Consider the following 18,369-nt stretch of genomic DNA (forward strand, 5'->3'; position numbering starts at 1 on the left):
GTCCATCTTCAGGAGATTTAAAAGGCCTTTCTCTCATCATGGAATTGCCAGCATATTAATCTATAGGATAACAGACTGTTAGGACGTCAACAGACGACCATCTCTTTAAAGGCAAATGTACCAGGTTTTATTACAAAGTCATGTTTGCTCGATTCTACGGAGCCCTTCTTCAAGAAATTTTAAGCCTAACAGCTTTTTCCATAGCAAAATTCTCAGCATATAGCGGTCAGTAGGCGAGCATTGCTTTGATATTCCAATTTTATAAACACTGTTCGACTACCTACTGTACTTTCATTTCTATACAAGTACTGTCGTTTTAAAATTTTGAACTCATCATAGCTAACATTGAATTTAAAAAAGCTACAACTTTTCGAAACTCAATAATTTTCGCAGTTTTTGTTCGTTTTTTTTCCGATTTAATACATAAAAGCTTTTGTAACTAATTCTCGCGTAACGCAACCCTCCACATTTCGTCTCTTATGCAAAAAAAAGAAAACCGAATAAATTTATGTGAATTTTTTTAAACTATTTACGTCGTTCGAAAATAATAGAATAAGCCCTTCAAGCGCTATATTTTTTTTAAACCCAATTTTACATTACGAAGAAAAGAACAGAAGGGTAAGAAACGCAAAGCAACGAAAGTAAGATGGCTTTCTACACCTCACGAGTGGATGACGATGGTAATGAGCTGGAAAGGCGACCACCGGCACGCAACTTGACGTCGTCAATCACTGACAGCACTGCTAGATCAAACCTCAGTTCACGCAGCTGCGAAATCAAAGGCAACGTGCGGTATGCTTATTGTTCGCAATATATGACGATTACAAAACCTACAAAGCACACGCATTTTTTTTTTCTATTAGATATGTTAATGCGGCCGCCTACATTGAGAAGAGTGGCGAGACGGAAAGAACGCTTGGTGCTGGTCAGAAAAGCATTCGTAGTAAGGGCCCAGCGAGTTCGGAAACTGAAAGTGATATCGTGCCACCTTTGGACTTGCAGTCGGAAAACAATTGTCCTGCTGCACGGGATTACAAGTTTTCCTACCGCAACCATTGCGAACCGGCCGAGATAGTTTTTAAACCGGACAGTGCGTACGAGACTTGGCTATCTGCCAAAAGGTGAGCTGTAAACGATGCTACAATGTATTTCGAGCAAGTTTTTTATATATATATATAATTTAGAAAGCTTCTAACTGATACGACTTCCAAGAAGAAAAAAGCCGAACAACAAAAAAGACAGGAAATAGAAGAACGTAAGCATTTAGCTCGTCAACCAAGAACCCAACCATCACAACATTTATCGATGCAACAAATCATTTCGAAACAAACGATCAAATCGTCCTCAACCCATTCCGATTTGTCGGAGAAGCCAACATGTTCCCAATTGAGAGAAGCAGAATTTAAAGCCCGTATAGTAGAATGGGAGAAAGGCATACGTGCGCAGGAAGACAGTCGTCGAGCAATCAAACGCCAAGAAGAAGAGAAGCGCCGGGAAATTGAAGAACAGCGAAGACATATGGCTGCTGGTGCATGGGAGAAATGGTTATCGGAGGCAGCGGAGAAGCCCAAGCCCGTGCCCTTAAATCGTGGTATTTTTACGTTACGTGAATTTACATAAATCCCACTGAATGACAGCCTATTACTTCTCATCACAGAAGAAAATTGACTTATGTGCTTTCATACATTGTTTATAGTAGCGTTTTTAACGCTTTTCCGTTGTTCATTGAATAGAAAAACATATGGACCCCCTTTTTTTTGGCCGTTTCAAAAGCAATTTTCTCTTTTAAATAGCATGCATCGTAGATGAAAAGGTTAGTTTCGTAGATTTATCTCTAAAATTAAGCTAGTTTGGTTCGTTACAATAATTGGGATTATTAATTACAATTGCAAACTTGGAAGTTTATCTAGAAAACGGATGAACTTGCATAGCTGACTTAATGTTCGTCTTGATGGCGGACGGTGCTTTTCCTAATTGGTTTACGCCGCCCGGACTAACTGAGCTCATAGGACTGGGAGCACGTATACCTGGCGGTACCATCATACTTCCTGGAACGCCTCCAGGCACTGACATCGGAATTCCCACTTTTAGGCCTTTGCCATTACCTACCGCTGCTGCCAAAGCATGCGTATCGGCCATGCTGCTAGTCTGTTGTATACCCGGTCTTGATGAAGCTTCAATTTCCCATTCTTCACGCGCTTTGCTAACCATTTCCAATACGTGGGACACCACCTTGTTGTACTGCGTGACCTGTTTCACAGCAGTTTCTGTTGATAAATTTGCGGCTTTCTGTTCATTTTGTATCATTTTTTGCTCAGCCATAGGATCGGGTTTCGTCCGTAAGTAATCGGGTACTATATCATGCGAAAAGACGGGAACACGACCTTGCGTTAAATTCACCAATAATTCATCGCGCTCAGGCGAGACCATCAGTGGCAAAACCGTACGGTTGCGTAACAGTGGACACATTTCTTTAGATAGTATTTTTGAAAGACCGGTTAACTGAAAGAGAAAATTTAATTTTCAATTTAATCTTAAGCATTCCTTCCACTTACGTGACTAGAAATTAAAGCAAAATTGTCTAAAAATGTTGGCCAATTAATCGTTTCGTACTCAGTTTCGAGTTTGTGAACCATGGCGCCTATGGATATTTTCAAGTCATTCAGCCGGTTCATCACTGCCTCCAAAGTCATCTCCAATTGCTTCTCTTCGCGTTGCATTTTAAGATTTTGGTTATAAAATCTAAGATCCCTTAACGCTTTATAAATTTCTTTTAAACTTTTTTGATTCGTAGACGTTTGGAGAAAAATGACGCTTTATATTGCGTTTAGAATATTTTAACAAAAGGCAACGTAGTTTGTTTACAATGTGAATTAAATGGAAAAAGAGTAACCAAGTCTCATCATAATTAATAAATATAGGATCATATTTAAAAATACCCAACAGGTAGGATTGATATTGCCAGACTATTAACACAAACTATAAGAAAATTACCTACTTTTATACTTTTGAAGGCTACATATTTCAGAATACCACCCATAATGGGAGCGTTATTCTATTTTCTGGTTGTGACTCTAACTTTGCCGACTTTTTACAAAACTTTATGAGAATTGACAAATCATAAGATTTTTGCATGCAAATAAAACAAAAAGAAACAAAAGCTAACCAGGAAATGATGACAGTTCCTTTGAAAATTTTAAAGTTATTTGTCTAATCTATGTTTTTCTAACAATAATGTATGTTATGTTTTAGATAATGTGATTTGAAGTATTGATTTTTACCGCGCACTATTTTTTCAGAAATGAAAATTAAGTGACCAATTATTTTAAAGTTAAAAGCATTCGGAGAGGGCATAGAAATAAATAATAAGTTGAAAATTATGGATTACTTAATACACAAAGAAGCTCTCGATGGTTTCATGAAGTTTAAGCGTGACACCACCGAGAGCCTTTTTGTAAGTAAGTGCGCAAGCAGGCGATTGTCGCTGTGATTACCGCCTTGTTTTCTTTTGAGAGACAATTGATTATCGCGAAGAGAAAAATCACGTACCACGGTCGCCCACTTCCAATGCTGCCCCCCACTCTTACATTTGCATGCATTAATAACTGAGAGAGACATCAAATATGAGGGTCAAATTGACATTTGTTTGTTTTATATAGATAAACTACATATGGTATATAATAACAAGCATGCAAAATGTAACGAAGAGAAAATTATGTAGAATTTATGTTGGCCTATTAAATGATAAATGAATTTAAATGTTGAGATGATCCCAATCGTTACAGAAGACATTTGCATCTAATCGCCAGTATATAAGAAGTTTTCTTCAATCAAAACAGAACGTAATACTTTTAATATTTATTTAATTTTTATGTAAATTTTTACGCAAGGTGTAACTTTAAAAATTATTCGTTTTTTAACATTCTTGTACAATTTACAAAATTTTGTATGGGTAATTCTCTAACTCCCACACACTATAGCAACCTCGTGCAGCTAATAATTCTGAAGACATTACTAAGCGCAACACTGGCGGCAGACATAAGTTATCTTTTTAATATGGCAATTTGGTTCTTCGCAGCCTTTCTCTTTATTGATGTTAATTTTTTTGTCTTTGGCCTAGTGCTATTGTTTAAAAAATTTGCAATCTCTTCATTTAACGATATATCGGACTACAGCCGATGAAGCGTAACATTTGACATTTCGTAGTCTTCTTCTTCTTCTGTTATTCAGCAAATCAACAACCGAAAATTCTCTAAGCTGTGCAAAAAAGGCCCAATATGAACATAATTCTTTGTTTAAGTCTTTGTAAAATTAGGGTCAATTTGATTATGTAATTGCTATTGTTTATTTATTTTATTAATTGCTTTGTATTTCATAATTAAAACTATATTAATATCTTTATCTAGTTTTGCGTGTTATACGTATGCGACGTTACTTTTTTAAATTTCGTTAAAACATGCATAACACTCGTCCGCCATATTTTAAATATAAAATAGTTGCAAAGATTACATATGAGTCAGTTGGAGCCGTTTCTAAGCAGCATTTTCTAATGTATTCCGGTAGAGGGCGAACATAAAGAGGAGTACCAGCGGCTGCAAACACAATCATGCTTCGTTTATATTCCCACAAACAAAAGCCGTAGCTAGTTGACACCATACACGTCGCGCTTGCCTGTCACACCATATGATTTAAATCATTTTTATCTTTGCCAGGTTTCAATTAATTTGCATGTTTTATTTTATTTTCTTTACTTTTGGTGCGAAATGTTCTGTTCTTCTTCTTTAAATGTTTACAAGCGCAGAATAAATTTCGGAGTGTGAGCAGTTATCAACTACAAGTGTATGGAAGAATCTTATGAAAGTGCTGAAAAGCTGTGGAAGTAAAAGAGTATGTGCCTGTGAAAATTTGTATGTTTGTTGACAAGCTTTAAAAAAAAGAAGATGGCGTTGTAAGCAGATAAATTGCGTGAATGCAAAGTGTCAAAATTTGTAATTACTGCATTCGTTAGTGAAGCAAAGAGGCTTAGCATAGACACACTCCTTTTTGTTTAAAAGAGTACAGGTACCAATGCCGACCGACTTACGTAAATATTGGTAAATGTTGCTTGTCCGCTGCTTGCAAATGCCTCAATCGTTACATTTGCTATTGCAGTGATAGTTTTATTCGTCACAACTTGACAATGCTAAATTCTCTAAGAAAACCAGGCAGAACCAGTGCATAATAAATTGTTTCGATAAAAAAGAATGGCAAGGTTGTTGACACTGCACTATTTTGTAAATATGAGTACGATTTCTCTTGTATATTTTTTATTATAAGAATCGGAGGCAGTTCGACATTTCTTTCGCCATTTAAATTAGAAGATTATTACGAACTTTTTGAGTTCCTGTCATGAATAACAGTAACAACGCTGTTAATTAGCAGGCATTAGACAGCGTGTTCTTTTATTCCCATACGGGCATAAAATTCTGTTAATAGTTTTTTGATATGAAGTCGCACTATTTCAAGCGTTTGCACAGCTGCAGCATGTACAATTCCCTGTGAATATACGCTATGGTATATGTACGTACGTAAGTAGGGTAAAACCCTGACAGTATATATGTATGCAGCAAATGCAATTTGTTTTATTTATTAAAGAATTCTGCACACATTTTAAGTTCGTCTCGACAAATGTCAATAGAAATTTTCTCATTAAAAAATATGACGAAATTTTTTATTATTAAAAAGAGTTATTCATTTTATTTATTAATTTTACTGCCTTACATACATGCATTTGACATATTTTATTGAATTGTTCATATCGCACATGAGCGTTTGCTATGTGCCGTCTATTCATATTATACTATTACTAGCAGACAAAGGCTAATTAATAGCATTATTACTGTTATTCATAACAGATACTCAAATAGTTCGTAATAATCTCCTAAATGCAATTTTGAAAATGTGTCCCAATGTCTCTAATAAGAATATATTAGCTTTTCCTTTGCTATTAGCAGTTCAACACAACTTTGTTCCGAATTTTAAACTTGATCTCTCTTCCTCCTCTGAAGTGGTAGCAAAGCTATAGCTTGTAAGTGTATCGAAATAAAATGATTGAAATTTCGTTAATCAATCAGTTATTAATGAAATTTCAAAGTGTTAAGATAACTTTAGTACGGTATGCGCCAGCAGACTTTAAAAGGATTAAAATAAAAATTATTAATTGGTTTCGTTCTATGGCCAGCCTACAAATTGCTTAATTAACAAATATATAAATAAATAATCAAAAAAAAAAAAAAAAAAAAAAATCAAAAATATGTCATTGCTTACCGATTACATATTGACTGTTTGTGCGCTGCTATGTCTGTTCATCTTTTACGCGCAACGTAAATGCTGGCTGTTTGTATGGCAATTGAAGGGCTGGCGTGGCGTTATTGAGCAACCTATACTATGGCTATTACTTGTTATTAATTTGGAACCAAATGGTTAAGTTTTGTGTTTTTGCTTCTTCTTAAAATATGTTTTTTCTTCTTTCTTGGAATTTAATTAAAAATTCTTTACGTTGTGCTGGAGCGCATTAGGTATCTTTCCCGTTCGGTGTGCTTAGTTGACCTAAAGCTAACAATTAACACGCAATTAACTTGTTGTTCAAACAGCGGTACTGCGTGAAAGATGTTGAAATTTATTTTCAAATTCATTTTCCCTTCTAATTTACCATACCCACAAACACACATACCCACACTCTCTCTCTCTCTCTCTCTCTCTCTACAGTGCTCTATATTGCAGTCGCTTTTATACCTTCCATTATTTACGGTACAGGGGTGTATTAGCTTTGTGTGTATACGCAGCCTCCAGAAACATTGAAGATTGGAGATTGACTTACCTATACTAGGATTGTCTGTCCATTTGTCCGTCTTTTTTTTTTTCTCTCATGCTCAATATATAGAGCGTAATTTTGGGCGACATTTTGATGAAATTCGATACGCTGGCCTGTTTTCCAAAGCCCAAGGACAAGCGCTATTGTAAATGACTCGGATTGAACCATTTTTTCGACCGCTATCAGCAAAACCTCGTATCTTAAAAAATTTGTTTTATGAACACCACCACCTGCAGGGTTGTGTAGGGCATTCAACGGTAGGCCGTGGCCTATTATTATTAGTTTTTTTTAATTTTCATTTTTTTTTTGTTTTTTCACTGCTTAGATATAATGGTGGCTGTTAAACGTTGCCGTAAATATTTCAAGAGCCCTGTAGCTGTTATTGTCGGAACACGAATTCTGTTGTATGTAGATGATCCGGGTACCATGGAGGCTGTCCTAACTGCACCAGAGTGCTTAAATAAAACCTTTCTGCAAAACGGTTTCTTTGCTAATAAAGGCTTATTGCACGCGAAAGGTTACAACTTTTATATATATATATATATAAATATATTTTTTATTTTTTCGTCTTTGTTACTAAATAGATGAAAAATGGAAGATACGCCGTAAACAACTTAATCCAACGTTCAATTATCAAATACTTTTAAGTTTTTTTAATACCTTCAATGCGGTTGGCCAAGAAATGCAACAACAGTTAAGTGAAATGCTATTACAAACTAAAACGCGTAGAATAAGTTTTGAGGCGTTGGAGGATTTAATTAGTCGAGCTGTCTTGGAAGTGTCATGTTGTAAGTAAACTGAGAACAGGGTAAGTAGGAAAATTGTGCTCATCATAGAGCGAATCTTGTGTAGCCACCGTCCCAGTCAGCCCGCAAAAGTTTTCATATTATCGATAATGAGCCCATAAGGCGATCGAAATTGTTGGACCGCCCTGACAAATGTTTCGTAACAAATTGTATCGACATTTACTGTTATTTCTCTCTTAAATGATTTATAAATTTAAGGTTTTTTGCTAGATCTGCAGGTGTTGTAAATGTGAGGGAATCAATAGATTGACTAGCAAAGAGATCTGTTACGCGGTACATATAATTTAAAAAAAAACAAGAAGAAAAAAAAAACGAATTAACAAAGCGAGATTATTCACAAAATTAGTCTTCGAAAACGCGAAGCGCTTTGCGTGGCGACGTCAAGAGAATTTACGAAATCTACAGAGAGTGACCGGGTTGTGCTTAGATCCTGAGAGTTTTCGCTTAGATCGTTGTCGGGCAGTCATAGTTACCCATAAGTTAAATAAGTCTCAAGTTGGCTGGTACATCTTCCATATCCACGATTTTGACTTGCTTTTGAATCGCTTTTGTGCCCGCTGTACGGAAATGTGGTAATCATGTTTGTCAAACATCAGCACATTCAAGTTGAAATGTCGTACGCGGGTTTTCCATCTAAATTGCACGACTTATCGGAAGAAAAGCGTAAAAAAGGTTAAGTTTTCGTTCGGCCCTATCTTTTCAATCGGGTTAAAACCACAATTCTCGGAGAGGTTTTTTTTTGAATTTGAATGAAGTCAAAAACGAACTTAAATTAGCTATGTGGGGTTCTTGCGGAATAGTTCGAGTTGAATTATTTGTGAAAAAGTCCCGAAAAATCAATGCAGTCTGAAAGCGTAGATTATCGTGAGACGGATTTGAGGTCCAAATGATTTCTAAATCTTGGTCTTGATTTCAATGAACTCTCTAATTGTCAATTGACAATTGTTGAGCATTAAATGCTTGACTTTCTTGGCGTAAAATCACGGACAGACATCGTAGGAAGGCGGGACACGACATTTCCACTATGAATTCTTTCAGCATTTTCCGCATAATTCAAATTTTTGAAGCAAAACCTGGAAATTCCGCTTCGTTGTTAAGCTTTTTTCAACATATCCATCTATACATTAGGACTTGCACTACATTACAAATGTAAGCGATAATATATAATAATGTGATGAAAGCAGGATGTTGGTGATGCGGATAATTCTGGTATGCTGGGTTGAGCGTGGATTCACACTATGCCGAATTTGATGAACATGTGCCACGTGTGAACACGTGCGCATTGGTATAATCATTCAGTTCTATCCTATCCTTGCCTCCTTGTCTTGTTATCCAGCTGAGGACAAGCGAAAATTGCAGCTCACCTAGTGAAGCAATTTCATCACAGCGTAAACTTTCAGTTTTCTTTTATTCACTATTCGTTCTATTATTCTCAGGCCTCTACTCAATCTTGTCTCTATGTTATTCTTTAGGTCTATTTACATAGGCTACTTGCTATAAAAGGTTACATACTAGGTTACGTATCTAAAATGCCGCGTATTATGCGGTACTAGGAAATCATGTCTTTTGCTTCAAACCATGTAAACTAAATATGGATAAAGTGGATAAGCGATAATAGCTTTTCTGTCTCATATAAATTGGATATGGAAACCTAAAAGAAAAGTACGCTTACATATCCTCTTAAACTCAACTTGAAATTTAGAGGAAAAAGAGAAATAAAGAAATAAATGACATTTCGCGTGCTCGCCTATAATCCGGTTCTCTTTTTGTTTTTTATTTCTCTAATTTTGCTTCCAGTAACTACTATGGATACGACTACACATTTCACACGTAGCGATACTAAAGGTATAACAAGAACCTATAGAACGTAAGTAGGAAACGCTTTGGCAAAAAAGCAAAATACATTTTCTTACCGACTGAAATATGTTTTGCATGAATTTATGTATGTGTGTGTGTGTATGTTTCGATAATCACATTAAATTGTACTGCGAACGAACATCAAGAGCAGTCTCATGGAAATTAGCGCCTTGAGGACAATTAAGCCCTGGCTACAAATTGATATCATATTCCGGTGGTTGAATGAGAAAATCTATGAAAAATCCAGGCGTTGCAACAAGTTGGTGGAACAATTCGTTACAGATGTACGTATCTCTGCATGCTTTCGTTGCCATGGTGGTTGCCTCAGGTTGCCTCAGGTTGCACGATATCACATATCAAATATTTACATAGAATTCTTATTATTATTATTTTTTTGCATAAATATTGATTTCCCTTTGATTTCATTTCAATTCCCTTAACAAATGCGCGATTTAGATGGTGCAGCGTAAACTTGATGAATGGTACGCCAAGAGCGAGACGTCGTCTACGAGAGAAGCCAAAATAAATATTGTAAAGGTGTTGAAGAAGAAGGATAGCATCGATGGCATTGATCAGGAGGCTAACGCTTTAACAGACGGCATGAATTCTTCTTCTGCTCCTTTAGCCGATGTTGATGCGGCGGAGCATAAGCGTATTTTCATCGATCAACTTTTTCATTTAGCTAAAATGGGTGAATTGACGTTGGACGAAATCATCAATGAAACACAATCCATGGTGATGGTGGTAAGAAAGAAATTTGTATTCTTTCGGCAGCGAATTTCGCTATACGGCTATTATTATAGATAGGAGTGTTACGTTTTTCATTCACGCAATTTCATTAGAAAATCTCTTTGCTGCTTTAGCTGCAATAGCCAACCAGGGCCAGACTTCACCATCGTATTGTAAATGACTTTAAAGTGATTCTCGTTGATGAAGAGATTCACGGTTGCCTTTTATGGTATTAAAAATAGTCGACATGTTTATGACTTATAGCATATTGATCTCAATGTAATAATTGATGTCAATTAAGACATTTAAAAATTTCCATTGATAAATTTAGCTATAACTATGTATAATTGCCGTACTATAAATTTAGCGAAAAGAGAGCAATAACTTGTCATGTTTTCTATCAATATATTGCAGTCATTTGAAACGATATCGACTTCTATAATGAATGTTTTGTTATGTTTGGCCATTAATCGTGAATATCAAAATGAATTACGTAACGAAATCCGACAAGTGTTATCAAAGGTATCATCACAACAGTGGCAACAACAACAACAACAACAACGAACAAAACACATAAATCCTGCTGACGTTGATAATGCTGATGATTTTCATTTGTCTATAGTGATGGAAAATTTACAACAAATGCCCTACCTTGACATGATTATAAATGAATCGTTACGGTTGCTGACAACCGTACCAATGAATATACGTAATGTTAGCAAAGATATTCAATTGCATATTATAGAGCAAAAACAACAGCAACGAAAACCTGATATTGACAAATTGCATGATGGTCAAGATGTAATAAAAAGCAAACGAATCGTTTGGATACCCAAAAATACTTTAATTGCAATGGATACTTTTAGCATGCAACGTGACCAAAGCCATTGGGGTCCGTACGCTCAACAATTTCACCCAAAACATTTTTCAAAAGACTATCAACATGCTCGACATGCATTCGCCTTTATACCGTTTTCAAAGGGTTTGCGTACTTGTATTGGTAAGCAATAAAAATAGTTAAGAAATTTACGCTCACATTAAGGCAGTGCTTTCCAACCGATGCGTCATTGCGCGCCACTAAAAGGAAAAATTCTTTTCTCCACGTCTCACAATTTGAAAATCCCTGTCTCTAAGATGAATGCCCAATATTTATTAGCCTAAGCAATCGGTACATTTGATAGCTTAATAGCGTATTGGCACTGAGGACAGTGATTTCGGTGAAAAAAAAAGTGATGATTGCATCCAATTACTGACATGGTTGAAAGGTATGTTATATGAAAGTGAATGTTATATGTTCACTGTTCATTTCATTATTCATAGGAAAATATTTTTATCAGTGCCAGTTAGTAGTTAACTGAAAGAAGCCTTAAACCTTAAAGTTAATCTTTTCTGATCCTATGTCAACTATGTGTCGACATCGTATTCCGTACTCCGTGCTATATAGAGCTCGACTCGACATTATATTATTGTAACCTACATCGCTTGCAGTTCACGAATATATAAAGGGGAAGGGGGGAACTTAACTTTTCCTGCTTAATTTGTAAGAGAGTACCCTTGAACTGAAATAATGGGGTAATAATCAATGGATATCCAAACGTCAAATAATCACAATGCAGCTTAGGCGGACCATAAACATAGACTATAAAGCCGAATATAGATAGCAGTCCTATTAAGGGCAGTCAGCCGGTTGCGAACGCTTCACAACAACGATTGCGAACATTCGTCAATTGTCTTCTCGATATTGAGTTTTCTTATTCTGCCTAAACGGCGGGAAAAATAGTGGCCAGCCATCGAATATGCAGTAAATCAATAATTTTTTGCATTTCTCTTGAAATCTTCATTTTTTCATTGATCAAAGACAAAAAAAAAAAGATGGCGAAAAATTAACTGCGCATCTAATAAGGCAGCAGTGCTATTTGGTTGCTCACAAAAATTGAAGGGAGAAAGTAGCAAACACTACTCATGGTAGACAATGCAAAAGCTTGTATGAAAATATTGCACAGGAAACGTCCATTGTAGAGGCAACCACACGCATAAATTGTTTGTTCCTTGAATGATGAAAAAATGTCTTTTCCATTTCTATACCCTACACCACTTGTGATTGCCCGAATAGGAGGCATCACCTAATAATTGATCAAAAAAAAAAAAGAAGAAAATGATTTGACTGAATTACTGAAATACCTTCAGTGTGTAAACACACTTTTAAACATACTACGATTTTAAAGCGAGCTTTCAATTTATCGGAAATCGTTCTCAAAGGTTGAACGCTCTCTTTTTTCTTTTTAAGATAGTCAATCACTCTGGTAAAGAGAAAGAGAGGGAGATGGTGGCCGCAGTCAAGTAGCTTTGTGCCTAAGCGTTAAGTGCTATGCCTTTAAAAAGATATTCTACCGCACTTGAGATTTGAACTCATGAGCATTAACTTGGTACTCGCTACTCCTAACTTCTGAGCCCTTTTTTAACGTGTATGTAGTTGATATAGTAGGCCAAAGGGTCAATGCTGTTTAGCTTAAGAATTATATGTGTGTAAAAGTTGTATAAACTTTTCTTACTACTGAACATGTTAATACGATCTATGCAAGATTTCTATGTAGATTTGGTAAACACTTGTCCCCGCTTTGAGATGAACACATGCCCGATCGTAATTGTAAATAACTTGAAATTTTTCATTGTTTTGACGCGTTCGCCGTCGTTTTCAAAAGCGAATTCGATCCCTCGATTCTCTCGGATGTGATCTGCAAAGGTCTTAGGCTGATTATCGGCTATTTTTGCATATAATGAATAAAAAATAGCCGATTACGATCTTCCCGAGCAAGCGCCGAAATATAACTGTGTGCATAGCAGTAGAGGTGGAAACAACATTAACCCGATAAAATTTCACTTTATAATTGTGTATTAATATGTGTCATGCCATTCATTTTTATTCTCATTTTGTTTTTATTCTATTTGAACTCAAGGTTCCCGTTACAGTATTTATGTGCTTAAGATCTTTTTGATAAAATTAATTTCTCGCTTCGATTTCGATACCAGCGCTTGTTTGGACAATTTAGAATTCGTGGAAGGAATCTCCTTAAAACTACGTCAAGCAAAGCATATCGAATTTCACATACAACCTTGTCCGCAACAGTAATGAGTTATACTAAATTTTGTATGATTTTTAACGCAGCAAATTCTCTGCAAGGAACATGAATATGGCGTGCAATTAGAGGCCGATGCGCAAACAACCATTACATCGCCTAAAACGTAACTATTTATCAGGGAACAATACTAAATAATTATATCATCATCATCATTTTTTTAATATGTAAAGATCGATATTAAAAAATACTCTGCGACGAAAAATCGCGACGTATCACAGTGCTTGATAAGAACATTGTAGGAATTTTGTAGCGATGAAATTAAAATGTTGTCGGACATCTTGGAAAGGATCATCGAATCTAATCATGATTATGTGGTTGTTTAAAGGGGTTTTTTCCCTAAGTAATAAATGTGTTCTTTAGTCCGACATTAAAAAGCTTGATACTTTTTAGACGTTATTATTATTATTATCATTATTTATATGTGTGTAGTATTTAATATTGTGAAATTAACATGTTATTCGCATCTGTTCACTTTGTGTAAATAATTAATAAATTCCTTTGGCACAAAGAAACCTCTTAATGTTAGGTGAAATTGCTTAGATAGCATAACGCAGAGAAACACTAAAGAAAGAGATTCTTGGTAAAAGAGTTTTGTTTTTTTTTTTTGAAGTCTATTCGTTTTGTCTAAACGTTTGCATGGCCCAGAAGGACGCTTCAGCAATCCCACAAAGTCTATATAGCACGTCCATCTGTCTGTCTATCTGTCTGTTGTAAACATTCTCCCGCCCATTAAAATGGAGCTTGTAGTAAGAGTTGTTTTTTTCCTTTCACAATTCTTTTTCGTTCCGTTGTGGCTAAAACAAGAATCCAATCCTACACCAAAAAAAAGGATTGTGAAGTTCTCGCGCGAGTAAAGTCAACTTTTGGGACGGCAGAAAATGGAACGTTAATGACAGATGATAGAAAGGAAAGGGAGAAGAGATCAAGATGTCGCAAAATGAGAAAAAAGTGTTGAAAAAAATAATTTAACACAAAAAAAAAAAAAAAAAAAAAACGACCAGGAAAATAAAGTTTACATACATCGTCTAATTCTTTTATCGTACATTTTGAATATTCGCAAGTTTTTCGAGTTTTAGTTGGGTGAAGAAGACATGCTTAAAATGACAAAGTTTCTGCAAGCTCCACTTTATTGTCGTTGCAAGCGCCGCCTTATTGCGTAATGGTTTAATAAAAATAATTCCGCGCATATCGTAACAAATTCCTGTAATCAAGAGGCCCTTGCGCAATAAACTCAGATCGATATTGTACTTGAGATAATTTAGAGCAAGAATTGAAAAGCTACGCTTGCATATAAAGTTTATGGATAGCAAATAATTATTTCATCGCATCCTTTGAACATTACTAAGGACATTTTTAATTTGATGATAAATAACTAACGTAAGCAAATAATAGAAAGTCTTTTAATACTGAAGAAAGCCAAAATATTTCAAGTCGGATAAAATTTGTGAATAAAATCCGGGCCGAATTAATGCCTCCTCCAAAACAGCCTGTCTTCACGAGCAAATAAGAAGGGGAGGATTGAATGTTCATTTGTGTAAAAATAAAAATGATGAGCAAATCCCGAAATTTTAACGATTGTGGAAGACTTACTTCACTCTAAGCATCCTCTAGTTGAATTTATGCATATACTTACGGGAATTTTGAGGTGAAAACAGGGAAACGGACAGAAGCAGATTCCGTAGAAGAGAGTTGAACAGTGTTTGCAAAGTGACGCTGTGCGTTCGGTTGAAGGTGTGAAACGAGTAAACAGAAAGAAATTGGCCATGGGTGTTACATTCTTTGTGAGCGTTTATGCTCACAATTAAATTAGTAAGACATTAAATAAGCTATAAATATAAGGAATGAAAAAAATATGTGCATTGATAAGAAAGTAATTTATTGCACAAGAAAGAGAATACATTGAGAAGAAAATTCCTACTTAAGTGACCATGATCGATTTGTATTCTTAAAACCTTGTTACAATATATTATCAAATTATTTGAAAAGCAAAGATCGACAGTTCGTTTGATTTCTTTTGCGGTAACATGCACTTGCAAGGAAAACAATTATTCATAATCACTATCGTAAATTGACAAACGACTCTTACATATCGAATCATTCTTATTGCATCAAATACTATACACATCTACATGTTCACTTTTACACACATTTGCATTCAAATATATATACTCATATTTAGATATACTTACTCATATATATAGACGTAAATCATGAAATCCAATGTTATAGAGTAAGAAAATTAAGTTGTTGTTCGTTTCTTCAGGATCACGTTGACGGGCATAAACGATTCGGTCAAGACCGAATATAATTTTCTCACTTGTTTATTTTTCCTAAAATTCGCACATCCTCTCTCACACTTGCTCTTACTATGTCCTCATCCCAATTTTTCAATTCTTAGATTTCTTTCGACAAGTATCGACTCAATTGAGTTTAAAATCCTTTACACTTAATAATAGAATTACAATAAATAAATGCTCATCAATGCATATAAACATATATATGAATATATACACGCTACACTATATATATATATATATATACGCATACTTAAATATAACAATCCAAAGCACTTATATATTCATATAAAGTTTTATATAACACAAGACAATGTGCGAAAAGTCGTGCGTACATTTGTACATCTTGCACAATAGCAGTTTTGTAAGATTTAGTTTATGTGTTATGTGTGTGTTAAGTGTGTCCGTATATTTAACATGCCATGATGGATGGGTGGGGCATGAAGTGAGTTTAGCTTAAAGCGTTTCAGGTTTCATTTAAAATTTTCCCTTAACAACACTCCGGAGAGCGTTTTAAACGAAAATGAAACAATTCAAAGATTAAAATATTTGATTGCAAATCTTGGCTTTATTTTATAACAATGCTCTAAACGGGGTAAACGAAGAAAACATAAAAAAGATTTAAAGCAAATCTTTAAAAAATAAATAATAGAAAGGAGAGAAAGGAAAACTTAAAAAAAAAAAAAAAACGATTTATTCCACTCAGATAACAAATAAAAGAAGACAATGTCAAAGTGAATCTAAAGCGTTTATCTCTTAAGTTAAGACCTAACTATATATATGTAAAAATGAAGCAATGTTTAGAGAATTTCTATTTGTCGCGGTATTTGTACCAAATATTTGGTCTCGATATATGCTGCGAGTTTATTTGTTTATTACTGATATATTCCGCAGACAAATCTGTTAGATACACTAAAAGAAAAGCAAGTAAAAGTATTGTAGTGGGCCGAGGGCGACCATTATATAGCCTACACTATAATAAATTCGTTCATAAAACGATTTTGTAAACGAAAGCATTATATGAGCAGTTCTTCGGACCCGAACTATTTTCGATAGCGCTCGTCTTTGGGTCAAAACAGGCCAGGCGGCAGGCGGCAGGCGGCAGGCGGACAAACAAGCTTAAATTGATTTAGAAAGTGATTCTGAATAGATCGGTATAATAAAAGGTGGGTCTTTGTTGTTGGATATAATTAGTTAGCAGAATAATAGCTTAAGATGTTAGCTTAAATATGAAGCAAGTATGCCTTCCGAAATAAATTCCCAAGTTTCTTCGGCTTGGTCGAACAAAAAAACAAAAAAATAAGAAAAGTACAGTAGACCCTCCATAGCATGCGTACTTATAAGACGAATTCGTAGAACACGGAGAAAAAATTGTGATCTTTTTTTGTAGAAGAAGCTAAAAGAGTCTCGTACATCAAAGAGTGGGATGGAAAATGCGTATTAATAAATTTTTAATTTATCCCGCTCTTTCTTTCTTTCTCTCTCTCGCTCTCTTCTAAAAAAAAAAAAGTACTATTCAACGGCAGTTAAAATTGTTGCCGTCAAACGGAGGTCTACTGTATATATCCAGAGCAGTATTTCTTTTTCTGATGACACATATTGAATTTTCACAATATTTAGAGGCATACGGTTTCGGAGCTATTTACTGAACGAAGTTATCGCATTCTAGTTTCATCGACTTAAGCAGTTTATCTTTGGCTATTTGCCCGCAAGGACATTTTGCAATTTGCAACGAAGATAAGCTCAGCGACAAGTGATTTAATTCTGGTATTCGTAATCATAGCATCGGATGGTACAGCACCAGTAGTATGAGAGTATATTAAGTTTGTCCGGATGTACGGAGCATCCAGAAGGACTTGAAACAGACCCACTTTTTACTATACCGATCGGCTTAGAATCATTTTCTGAATCCATTTAAGCTTGTCTGTCCGTCCGTCCATCTTGTTTTTTTGTGCTCAATCTATAGGTCGCAATTTTCGACATATTTTGATGAAATGTGGAACACCCATATATTTTGGTCCAAGGACAAACGCTTTTGAAAATTGTTTGGATCTTTACGCTTTCACTTTCTTCCACTTATTCGATGGTTTCCTACATGAATAATTGTATTAGTTAGTATCTTAAGTGTAGTGTATTTATGGGTGGCCCGTGACCCCCGGCCCGCAGGTATAAGCACTTTTTTTTTGGAAGTCGCGCTGAGATGCGCCATCACTTTTTATACAGTCACCGAGACAAATTTGACTTATATAAGGGTCCACCACATATATGGTAACACAGTAGACAAATCCACACGATTTCTGAATAGGGCCCGCCTTCAATCCATATGTGTTAAAATTTCATAAGCGTCTGATAATGTTTTTATAAGTTACAGTGGTTTCAAAGACGTTACTTTTTTTATTTCTAAAACAACGCAAAACTACGAAGCTCGTTTATTATTTACGCGTTGCTTTTTGATGAGACATAATCCCGTTAACAATTAGTGTTGGCTCGAAAGATGTTCCGGTGGTTTTGTTTCATCACACATAAAGAAAGTTAACTGGAAAAGTTATGGGATCCTAAATTTGGTGCGCGTGCATAATAATTTCATAATCGTCGACTGCCTTGAAAGCCGACAAAGGATCAATTGTAAATATTACATAGCATTATAAGTGCGCTTGCATGTGCGCATACCATCGTGCGTTGCCATCACC

The 18,369-nt window shown here is 35.4% G+C and overlaps 3 protein-coding genes across 5 annotated transcripts; 2 read left to right on the forward strand and 1 right to left on the reverse strand.

Annotated features, from left to right (window-relative positions):
• The first annotated feature begins 26 nt into the window (after positions 1 to 26).
• LOC119636745 (coiled-coil domain-containing protein 34-like) lies at positions 27 to 1,711 on the forward strand. Its single transcript, XM_038032331.1, has 3 exons — positions 27 to 792; positions 864 to 1,121; positions 1,185 to 1,711. The coding sequence occupies exons 1-3, from the start codon at positions 647 to 649 to the stop codon at positions 1,618 to 1,620; spliced, it is 840 nt and encodes a 279-aa protein (XP_037888259.1). The 5' UTR covers positions 27 to 646; the 3' UTR covers positions 1,621 to 1,711.
• Positions 1,712 to 1,808: 97 nt separating this feature from the next.
• Positions 1,809 to 2,884, reverse strand: LOC119636753 (mediator of RNA polymerase II transcription subunit 8). Its single transcript, XM_038032344.1, has 2 exons — positions 2,556 to 2,884; positions 1,809 to 2,502 (listed from the first exon to the last, which is right to left on the reverse strand). The coding sequence occupies exons 1-2, from the start codon at positions 2,718 to 2,720 to the stop codon at positions 1,903 to 1,905; spliced, it is 765 nt and encodes a 254-aa protein (XP_037888272.1). The 5' UTR covers positions 2,721 to 2,884; the 3' UTR covers positions 1,809 to 1,902.
• Positions 2,885 to 5,999: 3,115 nt separating this feature from the next.
• LOC119642958 (probable cytochrome P450 318a1) lies at positions 6,000 to 13,949 on the forward strand. Of its 3 annotated transcripts, none has more exons than XM_038042304.1 (8): positions 6,000 to 6,067; positions 7,179 to 7,370; positions 7,438 to 7,641; positions 9,457 to 9,526; positions 9,668 to 9,800; positions 9,973 to 10,260; positions 10,660 to 11,245; positions 13,203 to 13,845. In XM_038042304.1, exons 2-8 carry the CDS (start codon positions 7,184 to 7,186, stop codon positions 13,373 to 13,375), a joined length of 1,641 nt encoding a protein of 546 aa, XP_037898232.1. In that variant the 5' UTR covers positions 6,000 to 6,067; positions 7,179 to 7,183; the 3' UTR covers positions 13,376 to 13,845. The 3 variants fall into 3 exon arrangements, with proteins under 3 accessions (XP_037898232.1, XP_037898220.1, XP_037898227.1); XM_038042292.1 differs by lacking the exon at positions 6,000 to 6,067 and adding an exon at positions 6,150 to 6,461 and having other exon boundaries at positions 13,203 to 13,949; XM_038042299.1 differs by lacking the exon at positions 6,000 to 6,067 and adding an exon at positions 6,762 to 7,110.
• The last annotated feature ends 4,420 nt before the right edge of the window (positions 13,950 to 18,369 follow it).

The sequence above is a fragment of the Glossina fuscipes genome, unplaced genomic scaffold (genome assembly GCF_014805625.2).
Source record: "Glossina fuscipes isolate IAEA_lab_2018 unplaced genomic scaffold, Yale_Gfus_2 0, whole genome shotgun sequence".
NCBI classification, from domain to species: domain Eukaryota; kingdom Metazoa; phylum Arthropoda; class Insecta; order Diptera; family Glossinidae; genus Glossina; species Glossina fuscipes.